Source organism: Chrysemys picta, chromosome 4, assembly GCF_011386835.1.
Source record: "Chrysemys picta bellii isolate R12L10 chromosome 4, ASM1138683v2, whole genome shotgun sequence".
Taxonomy (NCBI): Eukaryota; Metazoa; Chordata; order Testudines; family Emydidae; genus Chrysemys; species Chrysemys picta.
In genome coordinates this window covers 18,604,839-18,625,539 of record NC_088794.1, presented here as the reverse complement: position 1 = coordinate 18,625,539, position 20,701 = coordinate 18,604,839, and the positions used below count along the sequence as shown (strand labels likewise).

At 45.8% G+C, this 20,701-nt stretch overlaps 1 protein-coding gene across 4 annotated transcripts in view; it reads left to right on the top strand.

The window, feature by feature from the left end:
• The window catches only part of IKBKE (inhibitor of nuclear factor kappa B kinase subunit epsilon), a 57,533-nt gene that overhangs the window by 22,328 nt on the left and 14,504 nt on the right, over positions 1 to 20,701 (top strand). For all 4 annotated transcript variants that reach the window (XM_065594601.1, XM_065594602.1, XM_065594600.1 and 1 more), the window contains exons 8-18: positions 5,013 to 5,192; positions 5,859 to 6,055; positions 7,394 to 7,458; positions 7,554 to 7,645; positions 8,567 to 8,668; positions 10,957 to 11,032; positions 11,146 to 11,255; positions 14,262 to 14,338; positions 14,552 to 14,591; positions 15,568 to 15,669; positions 19,955 to 20,051. In XM_065594601.1, coding sequence (XP_065450673.1) covers positions 5,013 to 5,192; positions 5,859 to 6,055; positions 7,394 to 7,458; positions 7,554 to 7,645; positions 8,567 to 8,668; positions 10,957 to 11,032; positions 11,146 to 11,255; positions 14,262 to 14,338; positions 14,552 to 14,591; positions 15,568 to 15,669; positions 19,955 to 20,051 — 1,138 coding nt within the window. The remainder of the gene's footprint in view (positions 1 to 5,012; positions 5,193 to 5,858; positions 6,056 to 7,393; positions 7,459 to 7,553; positions 7,646 to 8,566; positions 8,669 to 10,956; positions 11,033 to 11,145; positions 11,256 to 14,261; positions 14,339 to 14,551; positions 14,592 to 15,567; positions 15,670 to 19,954; positions 20,052 to 20,701) is intronic.

The window sequence follows — 20,701 nt, the reverse complement described above, 5'->3', positions numbered from 1 at the left end:
TCTGCTTCCAGGGAGCTGTCCCACCTCCTGCTTTGATCATAGAGCCTCCAACCAGTCAGTGAGTTGCATGGCCAGAAGTGCTGCTTTGGGTTGGAAAAGAGCACAGGGACTCTGCCCTGCCCTCGGCATACTCCAGGGATGTAGTTATGGCATGCAAACGTCCCTCCCCTAGATTTGCTCCTCCCATAGTGCCTGGACCAAGCGCGTCTGTAATAATACGAATACCTCTATATAAAGGATATTTTTCACTGGTGCTTACGGAGATGTGCACGCCTTGTTCTATGGGATTTGGGCACTGAACATCTCAGCTGTAAAAACCTACTTGTTCCATCTGCTGGACTTCTCCGTGCGTCCCATTTTCTCTCTCTGATTATAAGCTCTCGGGGGTGGGGACTGTGTTGTGCGTGTCACGCATGCTTACACAGCATAGCTGTGCGCCCCCCCCCCCCCCAAGTGGCTGGACTGCAGAGATGGTTGAGTTGGCTACATCCTTTGAGCCAACAGAGCTGGGGCTTTTTGCTCAGGCAGTGGAGGCTCTTGCTTGTCGATCATAAGGTGCGTTACTTCAATCACAGCGACCCACGACCCTCCCGAGTGTCCCGTGTCCCGTACAGCGCTGGGCGCGTGGCTGGTGTTGAAATAAATAACCTTGAGCATGATTAAGACTTTCGGAGCAATACAAGGCTCTAAAAAGCGGTGACTGAAGCCTCAAAGAGAATGTGTGGAGCCCATTGCTATCTCTGTGCCCTTCATTATAGTCTTCTGTGACTGTATATCTGTCTCCTGTGAGGTACTTGTTAATATGTACCTGGGGCCTGATTCTCATTTATGTTAAGGCTGGAGTGGTATAAAGGGCCTAAGTGTATATAAAGTGCCTCAAAACAGTTAGTGTTTGTCCCATGCTATAAATCTGGGGAAAGAGAATTTGCCCATTTTGTCACATTATCCCTCTCAGTTGAAGTGACTCACGTTGTTTTGGTTAATTCCAAAATTTCCCACTATTGACAGTGTCTATATTAATCCTTTCACAGTAGAAGATAGCTTTGGTATTTAAAATCAGTATTTAGGGTGTAATCGTGCCGTGAGTCCTTATTGAACCTAGCAGCCCTAATGACTTATCACTGGGATCAAGCCCATAACCAGTATGCGAGCATATCATTGTTTGAAATAACTTGGAGACTTCTCACAGTCATGTTAATCTGTAGCAGCTGCACTACTGTGTGGGATTTTAGTTGAATAATTTCTGCAATGTGTTCGGACTTCTGAGGTGATCCTGAAAGTTCCACTGTCTCTCCTCTTTCTCCAGGAGCTAAATGGTTAATCTTAAAACCCCAGCCAGGGAAGTTCTTTTTGTCAATGAGCTCCCCAACTTCTATCTACTTCCTCTCTTCCCATGTGTCTCAGTTGTGTATTAACACAGGCTCATAATTAGAGAATGAGACTCTGGGCCAGAAAAGCCTGGGTTCTGTTCCTGGCACTGACTCCCGGTGCTGTATTAACCTCTTTTTTTTTTTTTTTTTGGCCTAACTTGGGGTTTTTGGCATTTTCCCCTCTCTGTGCCTCTGTTTTTCCATCTGCAAAATGTAAATAATTATATTCACCTACAACACAAAGCATTTTGGATTCATTCATGTTTGTAAGTGTCTAGGACAGGAGCGCCACCAGCTTTTTTGCCGCCTTAGGCGGCGGAAGGTCCCGCCCCCGAAATGCTGCCCCCAACAGAGGCGGCGGAAGGTCCCGCCCCCGAAATGCTGCCCCCAACAGAGGCGGCAGAAGGTCCGGCCGCCGCGGTCACCACCCCCCAAATGTTAGCGCCCTAGGCGACCGCCTACGTCGCCTAATGGGTTGCGCCAGCTCTGGTCTAGGAGGAAGTGCATCATGGGAGGGCATTGGAAAAAATATACGTCACTGGTGCTCCATTTTGGAACAGTTTTTCTACTACTTTGTAGCCTCTGTCCCAGTGTCCTTTCTCTTAACATGCTTTGAGGTGATAGTAAATTATAACTCCTCACCCCTCTGCTTCCTCTCCTCGGTGCCTTGCCTATGCATGGCACAAGGCACAGTTCATGAGAGGAGGAAAAATGAGCCGAGCCCCTAATTCCAATTCTTCTACTTTTGTACAATGAGTGAGTTTCCTTACATAGTTCCCCAGAAACATCAGAAGCTGAAGTTTCAGTGCTAAGGCACTGTCCATCGGCAGCAAAAGGCCACCCTTTGTATCTGCATTGCCTTCAAACAGCTGATGAAAACTAAAGAAATAAAATTCTGTCGACACCCTTTTGATAATCCATGTGAAATATACCGCCAGGGAATTAGGACATTTCCAATGTGGGCAAGTGTCCACATTGTAAAACACACCAGTGCCGTAAAAACCATCCCTGCTCCTCCCAAGTCTATTTTGTTCCAGGTCTTGTACTGTGCCCCTTGCTGTGCTATCTGGGCACCTGAGGTCAGGGTTGAAACCTATGGATGCGGGCAAGGTGAACACTTTACTAAAGCTTACCTGAGCAATGGTTTTCCCATCCTGTGAAAATTTTCAAGTTACCGAGAATTTTTCTCATCCTAAATTGGGAGGAAGAGTCGAAATCTAGAAAATTTGCATGAACCAAAAATCCCCCCCCCCCCAAAGTTCCATTTGGGCCTGTGACGGGTTGGATCACAGAAACCCCCTTGGGAGCTGCCACCCGATGTGCCAAGACTACCCCTGCTTCTGTTTTCCCTGCCAGCTCAGGACTCCAGCATCCTGTCTTGCTGAGCCAGACTTTCCCATCTCCTCCAACACGGACCCAGGGTCTGAATCACTTGCCCCAAAGCTGCAAGTTTACCTGAAAACAGCTCACAGAAGTGTGCTTGTCTTTAGCACTCAGATGCCCAACTCCCAATGGGGTCTAAACCCAGATAAATCCGTTTTACCCTGCATAAAGCTTATGCAGGGCAAACTCATAAATTGTTCGTCCTCGATAACACTGATAGTTATTCACAGTGGTCCCAAGTAGTAACAGACAGAACAAAGTAAGTCACCAAGCAAAATAAAATAAAATGCGCAAATCTATGCCTAATCAAACTGAATACAGATAATCTCACCCTCAGATGCTTTAGTAAGTTTTTTTTTCTCAGACTGGACACCTTCCAGGCCTGGGCACAATTCTTTCCCTTGGTACAGCTCTTGTTCCAGCTCAGGTGATAGCTAGGGGATTCTTCATAATGGCTCCTCTCCCCCCTTTGTTCTCTTCCACCCCTTTATATATCTTTTGCATAGGTGGGAACCCTTTGTCCCTCTGGGTTTCCACCCCCCCTCACTGGAAAAGCACCAGGTTAAAGATGGATTCCAGTTCAGGTGACATGATCACATGTCACTGCAAGACTTCATTACTCACTTGCCAGCACACACACATACAGGAAGACTCACAGGTAAACACAGCCATCTACAGACAATGGGAGTCATCAAGATTCCAAACCATCATTAATGGCCCACACTTTACATAATTACAAAGGCCCTCAGAGTTATATTTTATATTTCTAGTTTTAGATACAAGAGTGGTACATTTATACAAATCGGATGATCACACTCAGTAGATTATAAGCTTTGTAATGATACCTAACAAGAGACCTTTTGCATGAAGCATATCCCGGTGACGTTATATTCACTTTTTACCATATTTTTCTAAAACTATCCCAGTTACGTTATATTCACTTATTATCATGTTTTTATAAAACCATATAGACTGCACAACGTCACAGGGCCAATCAAAACTTTTTGTTCTGGTTGCTACTTAAACTCTTTTTAGTTTAAATTCACTACGGTTTTGAACAAGGCCTTTTGATTTGAACAAAACTTTGTACTTTGAAAATGTTGAAATAGGGGGTTTCAACCATTCTGGGTGGGGGGGAAAAATCCCATCTTTTTTTGAGTTGGGAGATGGACATTGTTTCGCAAACAGCTTCGGCTTGAACGAGTGGGCGAAAAACCAGTTAGTCAAAATATTCCCAAGCAGCTCTACGCTTAAGCTGTTGCTGCTGTCTGTGCCATCCCTCTCCTGTGGCTAAAGAAGGGGTTTCAGTCTCTAAGGCTGTCAATCCAGCACCTCTCACCAGCCCTAAATTCACCTTAAAAGAAAAGGCATTCATTTCTTAACCCTTCCCCTCGCTCCCCCCCCCCCGGCAATCTTTCCATCCTATCAAGATGAGGCTTCAAGGATTCAAAAGAGGTTTATAGTCAGTCTGTCTCTTCCTGCCTGACAGCCTGTGAACCCATCTATTTAGTCTCTGTTACATCCCCAGGGAAATGAATATTGGGAAAACAAACTCTCTGGGTCCTGAGTTTGATTCATTTGCGAGGGCTAAAGTGTAATGGAGCATCTGGAGAAATGCATGTGACAAGCCCATGGATGCTGGATGAATATTGTATGGGGCTGTGTCAAGGAAAGCTGAACGTATCCTTAATGATGACAAAGCATAGGCCATGTGTTCCTGAGAGCTCGTCAGGGAAGCTATTGGGCCATGCCATGAAATGGGGAGTAAGTGGCATACAATTTGATGATGTATCATCCTTATAATTCCCAGTCCCATTCTGTTTGAAGTTGATTGGAAAAATTACCAAGGGAGTTGGATCAGGATCATAGAGTGCCTGGGTTCTTAACCTGGGGCACATGCTTTTCATCTGTAGATTTCAAGGCGCTTTACAAAAGAAGGCCTAGTAGTATCTCCATTTTACAGAGGCACAGAAAGGGGAAGTAACTTGCCCAAGGTCACACAGAGGTCAGTGGCAAAGCTGGGAATAGAACCCAGGTCTCCTGATTCCCAGTCCAGCATCCTATCCATTGGAACGCACTGTCTTCTGTTCATTTTTATTTTTATTTTTATTTTTATTTATTTTTTATGTTATTTAGTGTGTGTATGTATGTATGTATGTATGTATGTATGTATGTGTATATATATATATATATATATATATATATATATAAATAAAAAAATAATAATAAAACATCTTCACTTCCTTTCCTTTGCTTCAGGGGGCTGCAGAGCCAGCTCATCCCCATACTGGCTAACATTCTGGAAGTTGATCAGGAAAAATGCTGGGGCTTTGATCAGTTTTTTGCTGAAACCACTGACATCCTGCACAGGATAGTGGTCCATGTCTTCTCCTTGCAGCAAGCTACCATGCACCGGATCTACATCCATGCCTACAACACGTAAGCACGGCTTAGCCCCTGGCAAATCTTGGGAGAAGAATCCAGGAGCCCTGAGTCGCAGGCCAAATTTTCACTGCAGGTTTACGGTGTGCACCTGGGAGAGGCACGTGTTCTCTTTGCACCTCAGCCAAACTGGCTGAAAAACCAGTGGGAAAAGCAGAAGGTTCAGTTTAATGCTGAGCTGCGCTTCCCCAGGGAAGCGTATCAGCTGGAAGGGGTTGCTTATTGCTGTCCCCTGTATGCCTGCTCTGCTGCTCTCCACTGCACAGGAGGCTGCATTTCATTGGAGGAGAAGTGATCCTTGAGTGGTTTTTTTTTTTTTTGGCTCGTATTGAGCATAATCCAAAACCCGTTGATGTCAAAGGAAAGTCTCCCCCGGACGTCATTGGAAGTTAAGTCAGACTGCTAAAGCGTTCAGGTGACCGAATGCTAGGGCAATGGCAATCCACAATAAATATCACTGTAAACAAGTCTGATGCCGCATGCTGCCGGGAAGCTTTGCTGGATCCCAACCGAGCTTCCTTTAGTGAACGATAAACTCAAGAGTAGGATTGGGGGGTGGACAGAATAATAGCGAAACTACTGGCTATTGTGTGAAATTATTTCGGTTGCTGATAGCCTCATGTTTTATTTCCCTTCTGTTCCCTTGTTTGTTTTTTGTTTCAGTACCACCATATTTTTAGAAGCTGTCTTCACACAGACAAATATAGCCCCTCACCATCAAGAATATTTTTTTGAAGGTCACCCGTATCAATTGGAACCCAGCCTGCAAGCTCACAATTTCTCCAGAACCACAGAAAATAGCCCGCTGACCTTGCTGAGCAGTGTACCGGAGGAACCCGTGGGAGTGAGATTCAGAGATCGTGAGTACAGTCATCTCGTAAAATGGAGCCTTCTGCTTCCCGTCCAGCCATTTGAGCTCTTCTAGTGGGTTTAGTTTCCGCCATCTGTGTATGCACGCATATGGTCACGCTTGCAATGTCCTCCTGATACAGGGCTCTTGGTCACTTCATCTGGAGTCTCACTGCAGAACTGTAAATTATTAGGGCAAAGCTCAACAGGGAGGAAGGGATGGTTTTGTGGTTAAAGGCATTGGACATGGTTGGGTTGGGTTCAGTTTTCATCTCTGAAACAGATTTCCTGTGTACCCATGGGGAAGTCATTTAGCCTCTCTGTGCCTCTGTCCCCAATCTGTAAAATGGGAGTGATGATAATACTCTTTTCCCACCCTTTGTCTGTCTTGTCCGTTCAGATTACTCTTTAGGGTGGGAACCACCTCCTGCAATGTCTCTGTAGAGTGCCTAGCACAATGGGGCCAGGACCTGGCTGAGACATCCGGGTGCTACCATCAGTTAATAAAGTCTGAGCTCTGCTCTGCCCTGCTGAACCCAGAGATGTGGGCGAGTGATCTGAGCGCAGGACTAGGAACAAGGAATTCCTAGCTTCTCATCCCAGAGCTGACAGATTCCCTCTATGGGCTTGAGTGAAAATGTTCTGCCTCTCATTCTCTATCTGTAAAATGTAAATCGTTTAGCCATGTCTTAAAGATATGAAGAGGATTAATTAGTTAATATTTGTAATTCACTTGAGAGATCAAAAGTGCTCTCTACCTGCTGAGTACTTTTGTGTATTAGGATCCACACTGCAGTTCGCCGCTTTATATCCTCTTTATTCCATGTGCAGAACTCCAGGGCAAAATGTGTTGCAGAGACCCATAATGTGAGCTGGAGAGGAGAACGTTACCCTTCCCATTAGATTAGACAGAAGTGCCCATAAAGCCTTCAGGGAAGGATGCTTTCTGTGTTGATGTCTGTATAATAAAACATTGGTTGAGATGAGAGTGGCAGATAGTTACATTCCTGCTTGTGTTTTGTGCACAGGAGCTGACGGTACAACTTCCAAGATGTAGGTAAAATTTTAAACATTTCCTATGTGACTTAGAAGCCTAAGTCATTTTTGAAAGTAGAACTTGGACTTCTAAGTCACATGGGAGATTTGGAAAATGTCCCCCATATCTGGTGTAATACCTGTGGTTTGCCAAAGTGGGCACTAGATGTCACTGCTGATCCACAAGAGTGCAACTCCATGAGAGATTCCCTGTTAATGAAGCAAACGTGAAGCACAGAGGGCCCCTCTTTTATAGCGGGTGATATAGGAAATATACCCACAAAGGGCTCTGAACGATGTCTCTTTGTTTTCAGCGTCACATGAATTTCCAAAGTTTGTCCCAAAGGTTGATGTCCTAGCTGACTGCAGCATGGCAAAGGTATGTTGGGGATTTCAGCTCAAGATTGAAATAGGCTTTTGGAAATCACACTCAAGTGAAGGAATGGTCATTGGCAGTGCCCTTTTGCCTTCTAGGGTGTCCTGAGTGCCGTTCACCAGACACTGAAGATCTCTCGGTCACTTTTGAAATGTCAAGAGTTTATTCTGAGAGGTCTTTACTGGGTGATGTAAGTACATGACAGCCGGTGTACCCTGTTGGTGCTGTGTAAAGAACAGCCAGAACTGTTTGATTTCTTTTCTCTCTGTGTAGCTGATAGAAATATCTTGTGTTTGAGAACCAGATCGCTTACTCAGACAATCCCCCAATAGTATTCTACAGCGGTGCTCCAAATCTTGCAGTGTCACTGCATATGCTGCAGTGGTTTGGATCAATACTATTGAGAGAGTGTGTGTGTGTGTGTGTGTGTGCGCGCGCATATGTAATGTTGGATGTAAAAAAATAAAACAATTTGGGGATATTCTCTCTGCTTCTGAACTGCAGAAGGGTGTGTGCATGTGTGTGAATTAGAGACACCCGAGAGATTCATTCAGAGCATGTGTTCCAGATGGAATCCTTGTCCCCACTGTGGCTGAGCACGTGTCACAGTCTGACACCGATGGGTCGGTTCAGGCCAGGCTGGTAAATATAGCAGTGTTAATGCCCATAGTACAGTGTCTTGCCTGTTTAGACTCTAAGCTCTTTGGAGCAAGAACTCTCTCATGTTATAGGGCCCCCGATATCAGGTGATCAGAGTAAATGATAGAGCTGTGTATATTCTACCGTTCATGGTTACAAGCACCCAAAGGAAACCCTGAAGCACAAGGCTGGGGCTTGAGGGGTGGGGAGAGGCAGATGTGATTAGAAGCAAGTTAAGAACACAAGAACGGCCCTACTGGGTCAGACCAAAGGGCCATCTAGCCCAGTGGCCAATGCTAGGTGCCCCAGAGGGAATGAACAGAACAGGGAATCAAGTGATCCATCCCCTGTCACTCGTTCCCAGCTTCTGGCAAAGTGGGTTTGCGAACAGGCAAACACTCAAAGTTCAGCTGCATTGCACCCCTTGGGTGAGGGGAGTTGGATGATTCCAGACAAACCTGTCTCTTTGCAGTGAGAGCCTGAAAGCCAAGTGCTCCCGTGTTGTGGAGAGAAGGGAAGCGGCCGTTTTGATGCTGAGCGGCTTGCAGCATACTGAGCTGAAGGCCTTCGTGTTGTAAGTATCGCTTTGTTGCTGTCACTTGTGCAGCAAGGGATAAAGATGCTCTGCAGCTGTGCACGTGTGGTCGTGGCACTGAGCTGTGTCTGTCCCACACGTGGGCTGGTCCGATAGGGGCTCTGCACAGGCCCTTGTCACTTGAGCTTGAAGAGAAGTTATTGCAGCTCTCAGAACGTTAGGGATTAAGAGGGAAAGTTTCCAAAACTCCTGCATGACTCAGGAGCACAAGTCTAGCGGCAAGCCACTGGGATTTGTGCTCCTCACGCACACTGGGGCTTTGGAAAAATCCACCTGAGGCCTCTTTGGTGGCCCCCACCTACTGGACTGGAGTGTCAGTTATAGGACTCTTGGTTAATATAAATCCAAAGGCCATGTTCTCTTCTCCGGACTTGGGACGATGTAGGTTTCCCACCTTCTGTATTGAGGCATCTGCTGCTCTCGTGCGTGACAGAAAAATGTGTAGAGCTCCGTTAACGTCTCTGTGGTGAATCTGGTGCTGCCTATTTAAATCCTGGGATGGGGAGCAGAACTCACCAGGGTAACAGCAAAGGCCACGTGCGCAGCCACAGAACCCAGAACTTAACTGACTGCAGGAGACAAAGAATCAAAAACAAGGGCAGAGCATGTAGCTCACAAGGTGCAAACAAGGGATCCAGAGCGGAACACCAGGCAGAGAATTCCCCTGACAGCCAAGGAGGCCGAGGTCCTTTATTGTCCACAGAGCTGGTACAGCATGGAAAGTAAGCAGTGCGGTATCCCACTGCTCCCCCCACCAGTGTAGAGTACCTTCACCCTGACCGTCTGAGCCACTTTCCCATTCTGTTTCCAGGGCCCGTTCAGTCCTTGTCTTCTGTGCTGAGATCTTCAACGCGTGGTGGCAGTTTTGGTGATGTGGACACCAGTCCACTAGGAACTGGATCTAGCTCACCACTCGAGGCAGTGCTTGGCAGCGCAGCCTATTGGATAGAGCACTGGGCTGGGACTCAGGAGACCCAGCTTCTATTCCTGCCCTCTGGTGACCTTGGGCAAGTCATTTCCTCTCTCTCTGCCTCAGTTTCCCCATCTGTAAAAAGTAACAAATGACACTGGTCTCCATTATAAAACGCGTTGAGATCTACTGATTAAAAAGTGCTGTACAAGAGCTTGATATTACTTTTATTCCTGAAATGAAGTGACCAAGGCAATGCTCTGTGCAGGAGGAACTTGTCAGGAGCCCTTGCTGGTTATCTGTAGGAATTGTGCTCCAGATGACTGGGGCAGTGGAGAAAGAGACTTGTGAGTAAGCTGGGTTGCTGGTGAGTGTTACGTTCCTGCAATCCTTGTACGTAGGGAATGTGCAGGAGTGTCTGAGCTGAATGGTTACCCTTCCCCCTCCCCCGCCTTGGATGATCAGTCTCCACTTTCATAAGAACTTGGATTTTAGTCCCTGGTGGTCTGGCTGCTCTCTGGGGTTTTTCAGATTGAATATTACAGGGTACAGCAAACCTATATAAGCCACAGAGATGAAGTCATAGCGTAAATTCAAGGAGACACCAGTGCTGGAATCTTCAGCTGAATGCAAATGGAAAAAAAGAGCCTTGTTGCTTGGTAAAATGAAAACCGCGTGAAGAGTTACACTGCATTAACCTAAATCCCGGGGGGAGGTCAGTCAGACCGAGACATTGTTCTCCCAAGGGAATGGGTGGAATCCCTGTCCTTTTGGACAAAACCCTGTAGAATCTACTATAAGGAACAATTCTGCATTTGCCCTGGAGGATGGATGTGTCTCTTCTGTCTCTAAATCTCTAGGATTCAGACCCATTACAGTGCATTTCTGCTGAGTGCTGCCTCCAGCCTGACCGCACTCCTTACGTTGATGTGCCTTTTATTTCCATTTAAGAAGCTCCATTAGTGGAACTTCCATCAGAGACCAAGTTACAGGGAAATCTCAGACAATCCTACTAAATACATCCATTGCTGTCACTGCTGTTCCAGTGAAATCCAAGCCTACCCTTGGTCATTTAGCTCTTGCGTCTTTGTTTTATCACCTCAGGGGTGGAAAATGGTTTATTCGGGGTTGGGTTATTTTATTGCTGAGAGAGCTGCCTAGGGGGATTTAGAGGTGTGATTCCCATTCATTTCAATGGGAGCTGTGATTGTAAATCTCCTAGATGCCTTTGAAACTTCCAGCCTAAGAGGAGGGTTTTCATTTGCCCAGGTGTTATCTGCCCCTCTTAGCCCAGGGCAGGAAAAGCCCCTCTGAATCCGGCCTCTGGTTTAATAAAGCTTTGATCTGTGTCTAATAGGTATGAGTCTGTTTCTGGAGGGAACGGTAGTCCAGAGCTGAAGGATCTGGCTGAGGTGAAAACAAGGCTGCAGACTGTGAGTATGTAGCTCCAGCTATGGGTGTTATGTGGGAAGGAGCTGAGAAGCCCATGTGGAACTTCTCTGGTTAATGGAGAGCCCTGGTCTGGACCTTTTCTTTCCCGCTGTAGGTCACTGAAGACCTCACCAGATGTTCGCACAGCATCTCCGAACATAAAGGGACATTGGACTCGCTTTTGTCTGAGCTGGTAAAGCACAGGAAACAGGCACATGAAGATAGGTTTGTGGAATAAGCTTTTGTTTAATGTTGAAAAACATTAATATATTTTCATATGCAACTGTCTGTATATTGCTGTACACACCTACTTATAGCGTGTGCATATATTGATGTAGAAGTTACAGTACACTACCAATATTTGCATACAGTTAATAGTACGTTTTATATTAATATTACTTTGCATTTAAGTGCAAGATATTGATGATTTTATGTCAAATATAAGTGGTGTACTGTATATATGCATATACAGTTCCAGTACACTGCCAATATTTGGCACCTTATTTTGCACTATATATTTAAGTAATAATAGCTGTACCATTATTAGCACTAATATTATTACTTTGGACATACTATAGTGCCTTTCATCCATACATCTCCGGGCACTTTCTTAACATATCATTATTGTTATGGGAAAACTTTGGAAAATTGGCACCAAATATGTCAGCATTCCCCCCCTCCCCCATTTTTCAGTCTGTTCTAATAATTATCCCCATTTTCATAAGTAGGAAAATGGAGTCAGTGGCAGGAGTGGGATTAGAACTCAGGACTGTCACACACATCATAACTACCCCCCTGCCAAGATGCAGGATTAGACTAGATGACTCTTGCGGTCCCTTCCAACCCATGGTTCTATGATTCTTTGACTGTCAACTCCCAGGGCCAGTCCCTACCTACTGGACCATACTGCCTGTAACCTTCTAGTAATGTTCTTGGTGCATGTGCGTTGGCCAGCTGTGATTCTAGGGAGCATGATTTCATTTCAGGCTACTTATTTGGAACTTGTTTCACTTTCTGCTATGAGAACAACTCAGTCCCAGCTTCTAGAGAAACATGCGTATAAATGTGTATACACTTGGGTACTATAGTCTCTGGTGGCATTTGATCTCAAGGATGCTCTTTATCATTCTTATCTAACGTTTGCGTTGAGGATGCCAGTTTCCTGGATTAGAGTACTAGGGACTGTCTTATGGTATTAATAAAGCCAGAGCCGGAGCTTTTCCCCAGGAGCCAGAAGAGATTGCACTCAGAAGCCTCTGTGTTTCCAGGTCATTGCTGTTTAAACTAAGCTATATTTAGAATGCTGCTTATTTTTATAATGTCCATCATGGCAAGTGTCACAATGCCCGTTATGGGTGAATGTCGATGATAAGCTTAGGTGAGAAGGAGAAGTTTGGAGGGACAGGACTCCCCTTTGGAAGGAGATGGGGAGGTTGCCTCAGGCAAATGGAGCAGTGCAAATGAATTGACAGCTATAGAAAATGAAGGAGGTGTCGGGGGGGAGGAATTGTCCGGAAGCCAAACCTAAAGGAGCAGAGCAGAGGAGTAGGTGAAGGTGAGGTTAAATGGAGATGGGAGGGGCAGCGTAGGTGGAGGTGAGGCTGGCAGAGCAAGTCTCTGGGGAGGTTTGACAAGCAGAATGTGGTCTCGGGCATCAGCTCCTAAATACACCCACTTCTGTGACTCAGTTTGAGGTTTTCTTGGTGGGCTCCCAATTTCCCCTTTAGCTTAAGGGTGTTTAAGTGCCTCCCCACCCATGCCATGCCACACCAGCCAGCTCTGTTTTTATTTGAATGCCCGAGGAGTGGACCCATGAAAAATGCCCAGGCCCTGCTTCAGGGAGCTTGCAGCCTGCTCCAGGCACAAGCACAATATTTCAGAGGTGCAATACCTCTGGGTATTAGTAGGGGTTAAAGTAGATTGAAACAGGAGGGGAGTTCTCACTGCACCAGTTGAGCTAATAGGAGTGGGAGCTGCTCTCCCCAAGCCTGGGAGGGAAGGGGCAGCACCCATCTGCTATGGGCAGAGGTGGCAGAGCTACTTTCCTCTCCGTCCCGCTACCCACCATCACAATCCCTAGGCTAATACAAGCTTGGGGTGGGGGAGAAGAAGCTTGCAATAGGCACCATTGGGGAAATCTCTTTTGGAGCAGGCAGGGCCGCCCGGGGGGGGGGGGGTGTGAAGTGGGGCAATTTGCCCTGGGCCCCACAGGGGCCCCCACGAGAATATAGTATTCTATAGTATTGCAGCTTTTTTTATGGAAGGGGCCCCCGAAATGGCTTTGCCTCAGGCCCCCTGAATCCTCTGGGCGGTCCTGGGAGCAGGGACTGTGCTGCTTTTCTGGTTGGAAAATGCCTCAGAACATTGCAGGCACTACCAGAACCAACCAACCACAATAACAGGTGTGTGTTAAGGATGAATTTGCATGATCCTGGTCTCCCGTGGGAAGAGTTGCAGGACAGCCTTCTTTGGCCAGGCCTTGCCGGCTGATGAATTCCTGTCTGGCTGCCGCAAAGGGAGCCTTGGTGTGGACTGGACACTGGTATTTTAACCAGTGTGTCGTCTAACCCCACTCAGAGCAGGGCTAAACAACACGGCGGTAAAAGCACCTGCTTGCGCTCTTTCTATGCAAGGGCTCCTGCTGGGGGAGCCATTCCTGCAGCTGATACAATGCTGGCAGACTTCACACAAGGCTCAGTGTCGATGCAGCCTTCTCAACATCTTGAATGTCTCCGCTTAAGTCTAGTGAGATGCCTGGACACCCTGATGTAAAGGCTAGTAGCAGTACTAACAAGGAGGGAGTTGGTGGTTCGTTGTGTGAGGAGACAAGTGAATGCCTCAGGGCTGGTCTTAGCCACCTAGATTTTAAAGTCCTGCTGGGGTAGTAGTAGTAATACCTAGCTTTGTGTAGAGCTTTCCATTTGTCAACCTCAAAGGGCTTTACAAAGGAGATCAGTATAATTATCCCCATTTTACAGAGGGCGAAACTGAGGCATAGAGAGGGGACATGCACAGGGTCATGTGACAGGCCAGTGGCAGAACTGGGAAGAGAACCCTAGTTATCCTGAATCCCAGTCCAGTGCTCTATCCACTACGGGGCACAGCCTCCGCTTTGCGCTCTGTGCGACTCACAGGGAAATGGGTTGCTGCAGACCCAGCTCCTCGTCTGAAACAAGGTTTAATTGAACATTTGGATGGAAAGAAAACACATCTCATGTCCTGGTTCCACAGCATCCGGCAGATGGAGTGCTGCCTCGAGAAGATGCAGCTCATATACAAGCAATTCAAGAAGACCCGGATGAGTCCGCGTAAGTAGCTGAAGTTGGTGAGTTAGGCACCCAACTGCCATTGACTTGAACACCGTTAGGAAAATTTCAGCTGTAGTTTTTTCCTCAAGAGGTCTCTTGCTATAGTGTAGCAGCTGTGAGTATATGTAGGTACATTTATCAGTCTGTATGAATGTGGAAGGTCCCAATGTTCTTTCCCGGCACATGACCAATAAGTATCTTTCTCTTTTCTAGGGCTAGCCTACAATGAGGAACAAATACACAAGCTGGATAAGTAAGTAAATAACCCATTGTTCCAGGGTCTTGAATGCTTAGCCATCGTTAACTGGGCCGTTCAATGTCTGGCATTTCTGGTTGCCTTTTGAGGGGACTCAAAACGTTTTTGGATTATTAATGCTAAGAATGTCTGGCCTGTAAATGACTTCCATGTCAATCAGTTTATCGATCCCAGCTGAACTACAAACCTCTTTAGGAGAAGGTGCAAGAAACCCCATAGTGTAAATATATGTATCCTGTAAGATCTTTGGGGCAGAGACTGTCTCTTCATTATGTGTACACAGCACCTAGCGCAAAATGGCCCAATCCGTGACTGGGGCCTTGAGGCACTATCACATTACAAATTAAAACGAATAGTCATGGAGAATGATGAAACAACCTGCCTGCAGGTTACTGCCCGCCAACAATTAGTGGCTGGCTTATGCGTGAAGACCCCTGTTCAGGAAAGCAATTAAGCCACAAGCTTAACTTTCAGTGGGAATTAGGTATCTAAATGACACTTGTTCTTTTTAAAATCTCCCCCAAACCCAACAGAAGCCAATGGGACTTACAGATGCAAAACGTTAATCACGTGCTTAAATGTTCACCTGACACAACAGAGTTTATACCCCCTATATATTTTATCAGATCTAATGTTACTGTGGACTGTCTCATTAAACTTGAAGGTGGAGATTTTTCAAAAGCACCTGTGGGATTTAGGAGCACACGTCCTAATAGCTTTCAGTAGGACTTGTGCTCCTAAATCTCTTAGATGCTTTTGGAAAATCTCCCATTAAAGAGAATCTCCCTACAAAATTTTGCCTGGGACTTGTTTTTACGCCACAGCAGAATTTGCCTTGCCTTCAGAAAGTGCAGCACCCCCGCCCACCTTTCCTTTCTGGAGACCATCTCAGCGCTCCTGTTACTTCAGCGATGGTACTGAATCCCACCCAAATAATGCTCATTTTCTTTTTCCTCTCCCCCAATCTTTTCAGGATGAATTTAGGGCATTTGGCCAAAAAGGTCTTGTCGATTTTCCAGGAGGACTGCGTACAGAAATATCAAGCTATGCTGGCCATCCATGGGAACATAACTAGGTAATGGCCGTGCTCTCTTCTTCACCTGTGTCCTGTGTGTTACACCAGGTATCCTGGTTCTAGTTTTCCATGTAAACAGAGCTGGTACTTTGGGAGCAGCCTCTGTGTTCATAGTCGTGGGTTGGGATCACCATGGTGCAGGGGCTGTGATTCCTGTGAACACTAATATGTAGTCATCCCTCCGAGAACCTCTCGTAGCTCCTAAAGGTCTCCAAACATTACGCTAATGGTGGGGCTTGGTTCAAGATATATTACTAGTACCTCCCGTTGGGGTTGGGGGGGAAATCGTAATAAGTCACAAAGCTAGTAAGAAATCCTCCAGGGCTGCTACTGCCTGTCTTGTGTTTTTATCCTGTGCCAAGAATTGCTCAGCCGTTGCTCTGTAGAAGAGCTTATTAAGAAGCATGGTGGAGAGGCCCTGCCAGTGATGTTCCTAATAGTGTGGACGGATGTAATTCGGAGACGAGCCCAAGTCTGATTCCTGGATCCATGTTCTAGCCTGTATCTATTTCTGTGATGGTTGGAATCCAAAGAACCTGAACCCTGGGGGGAAAGACTGAATTTAGATTCAGATTCTGACCCCCCAACCTTGGATTGCTTGGATGCAGGGTCTGGGTTTGGCTGACAAAGCTTCTCTCTGGAGTTTGGATCCTGGGGTTTGAGGATCCACCTCTAGTTCTAATCTATTGCCTATGTTTTATTATGCTAATTTGCCTGTTTCCTGTCTGAAGGAGCTTACAGTCTAGGGCCCTAGGTAACATCAGTGGGGCTATTTATGGTGTCAATAGGCCTTAAGCATGTCTGTAAGTCGTTACAGGGTAATAATAAATACCCAGTTCTTTTATGTAGCATTTTTCATCAGTAGGTTTCAAAGCACATTTACAAAGGAGGGCAATATCGCTATACTCATTTTACAGATGGTGAAACTGAGGCCTGGGAACGGTTAAGTGGCTTGCCCAAGGTCAGCCAGCATGGCAGTGGCAGAATCAGAAACCGAACCCAGGCCTCCAGAGTCCCAGTCCAGTGCTCTGTCCAATTGGCTGACCAGGGTCTAAGTAATAACCCAGAGCACAGGAACAAGTTACAAGTGGGTAAGAGGAAGAGAAAATTAATTCCCTGGCTGGGTAAATGCTGACCAGTCAGAGTTGAGGGAGAAGAGAAAAGGGGGTGATTTTCCCTGACTGTCCCCTCACACCTCTGTATTGGGGAACACACACGGCAGCATTTTAAAATAAAAAATCCAGACGACCATCCCTCCCAGTGCCAAACTGCCTCAGCTTCCCTTCAAGTGGCTGATTGCTTTGTTCACTCAACGGGAAGGTTCCGTGTACTACAACGAGGCTGCTATTAAGACAGAGAGCGCCACTTACAAAGAATGATTTTATGTTAAATGGTGTTTGGGGAATACAGCAAAGAGCAAATTGCCCTGTGGTGATTGAGTGCTGCACAGTGACTTACCACAGCAAAAAAAGTGGAGTTACTTAGCTGTGGCTGTTGCCGAGGTTGGATTTTTATTGCAAAGTTGCTTTTAAAGTGGAGCATCTTCTCCCCAAGGCTTTAGGTGTAGGTGGGAATGATTTTCTCTAACCGTTAGCATTAGAACTTGCTTGTGGTTTGGCCCCTCTGTTTGAGGTGGAATTGAGTTCAGTGAAATTTACTGTGTGGGGGAACTTTTAGGACAAGCCTGGTAGTGAAGCTCAAACCTCCTGTAAGTGGATCTCAAAAAGCCCTAGGACATCTTTTTCAGGAGCAAACATCTGCCTTGGTGTCCTTGGCTACCATTTTCTTTCTTCCCCCCACACTGTTGGGCAGGATGCACACAGTATCTCCTTGGAGAAACAGAATAGAACAGTGGCTCTCAACCTTTCCAGACTATTGTACCCCTTTCAGGAGTCTGATTTGCTTTGCGGACCCCCGAGTTTCACCTCACTTAACTAGTTGCTTACAAAAATCAGACATAAAAATACAAAAGTGTAACAGCCACTAGTACTGAAAAATGGCTTATTTTCTCATTGCTACCATATAATTATAAAATCAATCAATTGGAATATAAATATTGTACTTACATTTCAGTGTATATTACATAGAGCAGTATAAACAAGTCATGGTCTGTATGAAATTTTAGTTTGTACCGACTTCACTAGTGGTTTTTATGTAGCCTGTTGTAAAACTAGGCAAATATCTAGATGAGCTGATGTACCCCAGGAAGATCTCTGTTTACCCCACGGGTACGCGTACCCCTGGGTGAGAACCACTGGATTAGACAACCTCTTGAGGTGCCCTCCTTCCCTACCCTTTTCTAATCCTGTGCTGTGCAGCAGTTCTGACTAGCTGCAATCCCGTACCCCAAAAGTGGCTGCATTTCAGTGGTAGGGGAAGGAGTTCTCAAACATCATAATAGATGCAATCCTGGAGTCCCCATTCCCTGTGCAGTTAAATCGCTTGTTGACTTCAGTGGGAGTTTTTTCTCTGAGGATGATCTTCACCCCTTTGCAGAGGGGACAGTATGAGGCCTTTGCAACATGTTAGTCTCATTTAGATTTAAGTGGGATTTGCATGGGAGCAGTGGTTTTTTTGTGTGTTTTTTTTTTTTTTTTTTTTTTTTTTAAGATTTCTCTTGTTTTCCTTTTCTCTCCTGGTCAATTTCTATGGTTTGAGGTCAGAGTTGTTTTTTACTTTCACTTCATTTCTAATTGGCTTGTTTTGGATTTGTCCTTGTTTAGTGGGTAGGGTTCTGTGGTGTGATGGGTCTTTTCTGGGGATTGCACTGTTGACTTTCAAAGAACAAAAATAAAGCCAAAACAAACATACAACCTCTTTCCAGAATGAGGGTTTCATCTGCGTCACGTCTGTCCACTGGGAGGCACCTTTGCACTCAGGCACATAGCACAGGTGGCAACAGGGTGAGTCCCCCCAAGATTGTAGACAGGTTCTTGGTCTGAAACACACCAGTGACGCTGTTGGTAATCTGCACGTGGCAGCTGTTGCTCTGACCAAATATTGAGCTCTGTTCACCCCAGATGTGTGACGGCTCCATTGGAGAGGGTCTCATGACTCAATGCTAATTGTTCTGATCAAACAAGTGATCCCACTGACTGGGAGTGATCTGAGCTCTTTGGGGCAGGGACAGGTCTAGTTTCTTGTCTGCACAGTGCCTAGCATAACAGAACTCTGATCCTTGACTGGGGCCTCTACGCCTTACCATAAAACTGCTACTAATAATACAGGAATAGGGTAAGCTATATTTGGCCCTAAAATAGGGACCCAGAAATCAGGACGCTAAGGGTATGTCTATACTGCCTCATGAAACTGGGTCTGTGGAACCCAGGCTTGTGCACTAGGTGTTTCCAAGCCTGTGTTTGAGCATCTACACTGCATTGTTAACCTGGGTTTACAGTCGCTGGAGCTGGGTCTCACAGCTGTGCTAACGCCTCTATAGCGCACTACTCAGCCCTTCTGACTTGGGTTTGCAGCTTGACTGGAGTCCACATTGCAAAATGACAGGGCTTGACCCCAAGTCATGGTAGGACTCTGGCTCTGACCCTCCCCCCTAGTAGGGTCCTAGGACCCAGGTCGTAAGTGCTTGCTGACCCAAGTCAGACTCATCTGTGTGTGGACGGAAGCAGGGCTTGGGCTCAAACCTGAGTCAGAGCCCTGGTTTAATGTGCAGTGTAGACATACCCTAAGGTGCTATTCCCAGCTCAGCCACCGACGTGCTGTATGACTTCAGGCAAGTCACTTCACTTCTGTGCTTTGAATTCCTCATCTGTAACGTTGACCTCCCTATAGTAAGGTTTAGTGTATTGCTTGGAGACTCGTGGATGCTACAGAAGTGCAGTCGTTACCTTTAGGCAATGCCTATTTTTCTTTATTATTATCTGTGTGGGAATTAAGCACATAGGGCCTGATCTAAAGCCCATTGAAGACAAAGGGAGTCTTTCTACTGGATCAGGCACAGAGAAAGGAGAACAGCCATTGTTAATTACAAATTTAAATAGCCTTTTAGAGTGAATTTTGGCACCAGGTGTGTGCACCCTCCACACAGGGTACATTTTCCCCATTCGTTTACTGCTAGTGCTCTTTGGACAGCCTTGCCTAAGAACAATAGAGGCACGACTGTAATTATAACATGGGTGTGACACCAAGAGCCATTCATCTGCTTCCCTGTAGGATTTTAACCCAAATCCAACATGGTTTTCAGAAGGGGGGAAAAAAATCAAAGTTCTCATTCTTACCAAATATTTGACTGGAGTTTTTGTTTGTTTTGTTTGTTTTTTCTCAATAGGGACGTCTGGGAGATGAGAGAACATTTGAAGAAACTCAGCAACTCTATAGCCACTTGTAATGTGGAGATGATGGGATGCCAGGAGTGCCTCCATAAGGTACCATGTTTATTCTAAAACCCTCTCTGCTCAGAAGATGGATACTACAATGTAGATTTTTTTTTTTAAATCAAGCTAGTATCTTGCACTTGTAAATTTCAAAGTGCTCACAAATCCCCTGCGATACTAAGTAGTCTTCATTTTATAGGTGGGGAAAACCTGCAGAAGAGCAAGGTGAAGTGGGGTAACACTTTCAAAAGTCAATGGGACCTTGGCTCTTGTGGCACTTAAGTGCTTTTGAAAATTTGATCCCAAGTGACTTGCCCAAAGTCACACAGTGAGTTGGTGTCAGCTTTGGGGTTAGAATGCACTCATTCCTGGCCCCAATCCTGTGTTCAGACTACTAGTCTGCAACACGCTCACACGTCTTCAAAAAAATTTTTTAGCAGTGACTTAATTTGCTGCTAACAAGTTATTATCCCAGTGAGTATAGGTGCTGGGCCCGTATCCTATACACTACAACATACAATCTGTAATCTCATGAGGGTGACACTTCTTCTGATGACTCTTGTGTTTTTTTTGCCTCATTGAGACTTTCATTAACACCCGGCCAAATTTCTGTGTAACTAATGGTCGAGTATGATGTGTTGATCTCTCAACTGAACAGGTTATGTAATGGCAGGTCCTGGGTGCCCAGTGGACAGGAAACA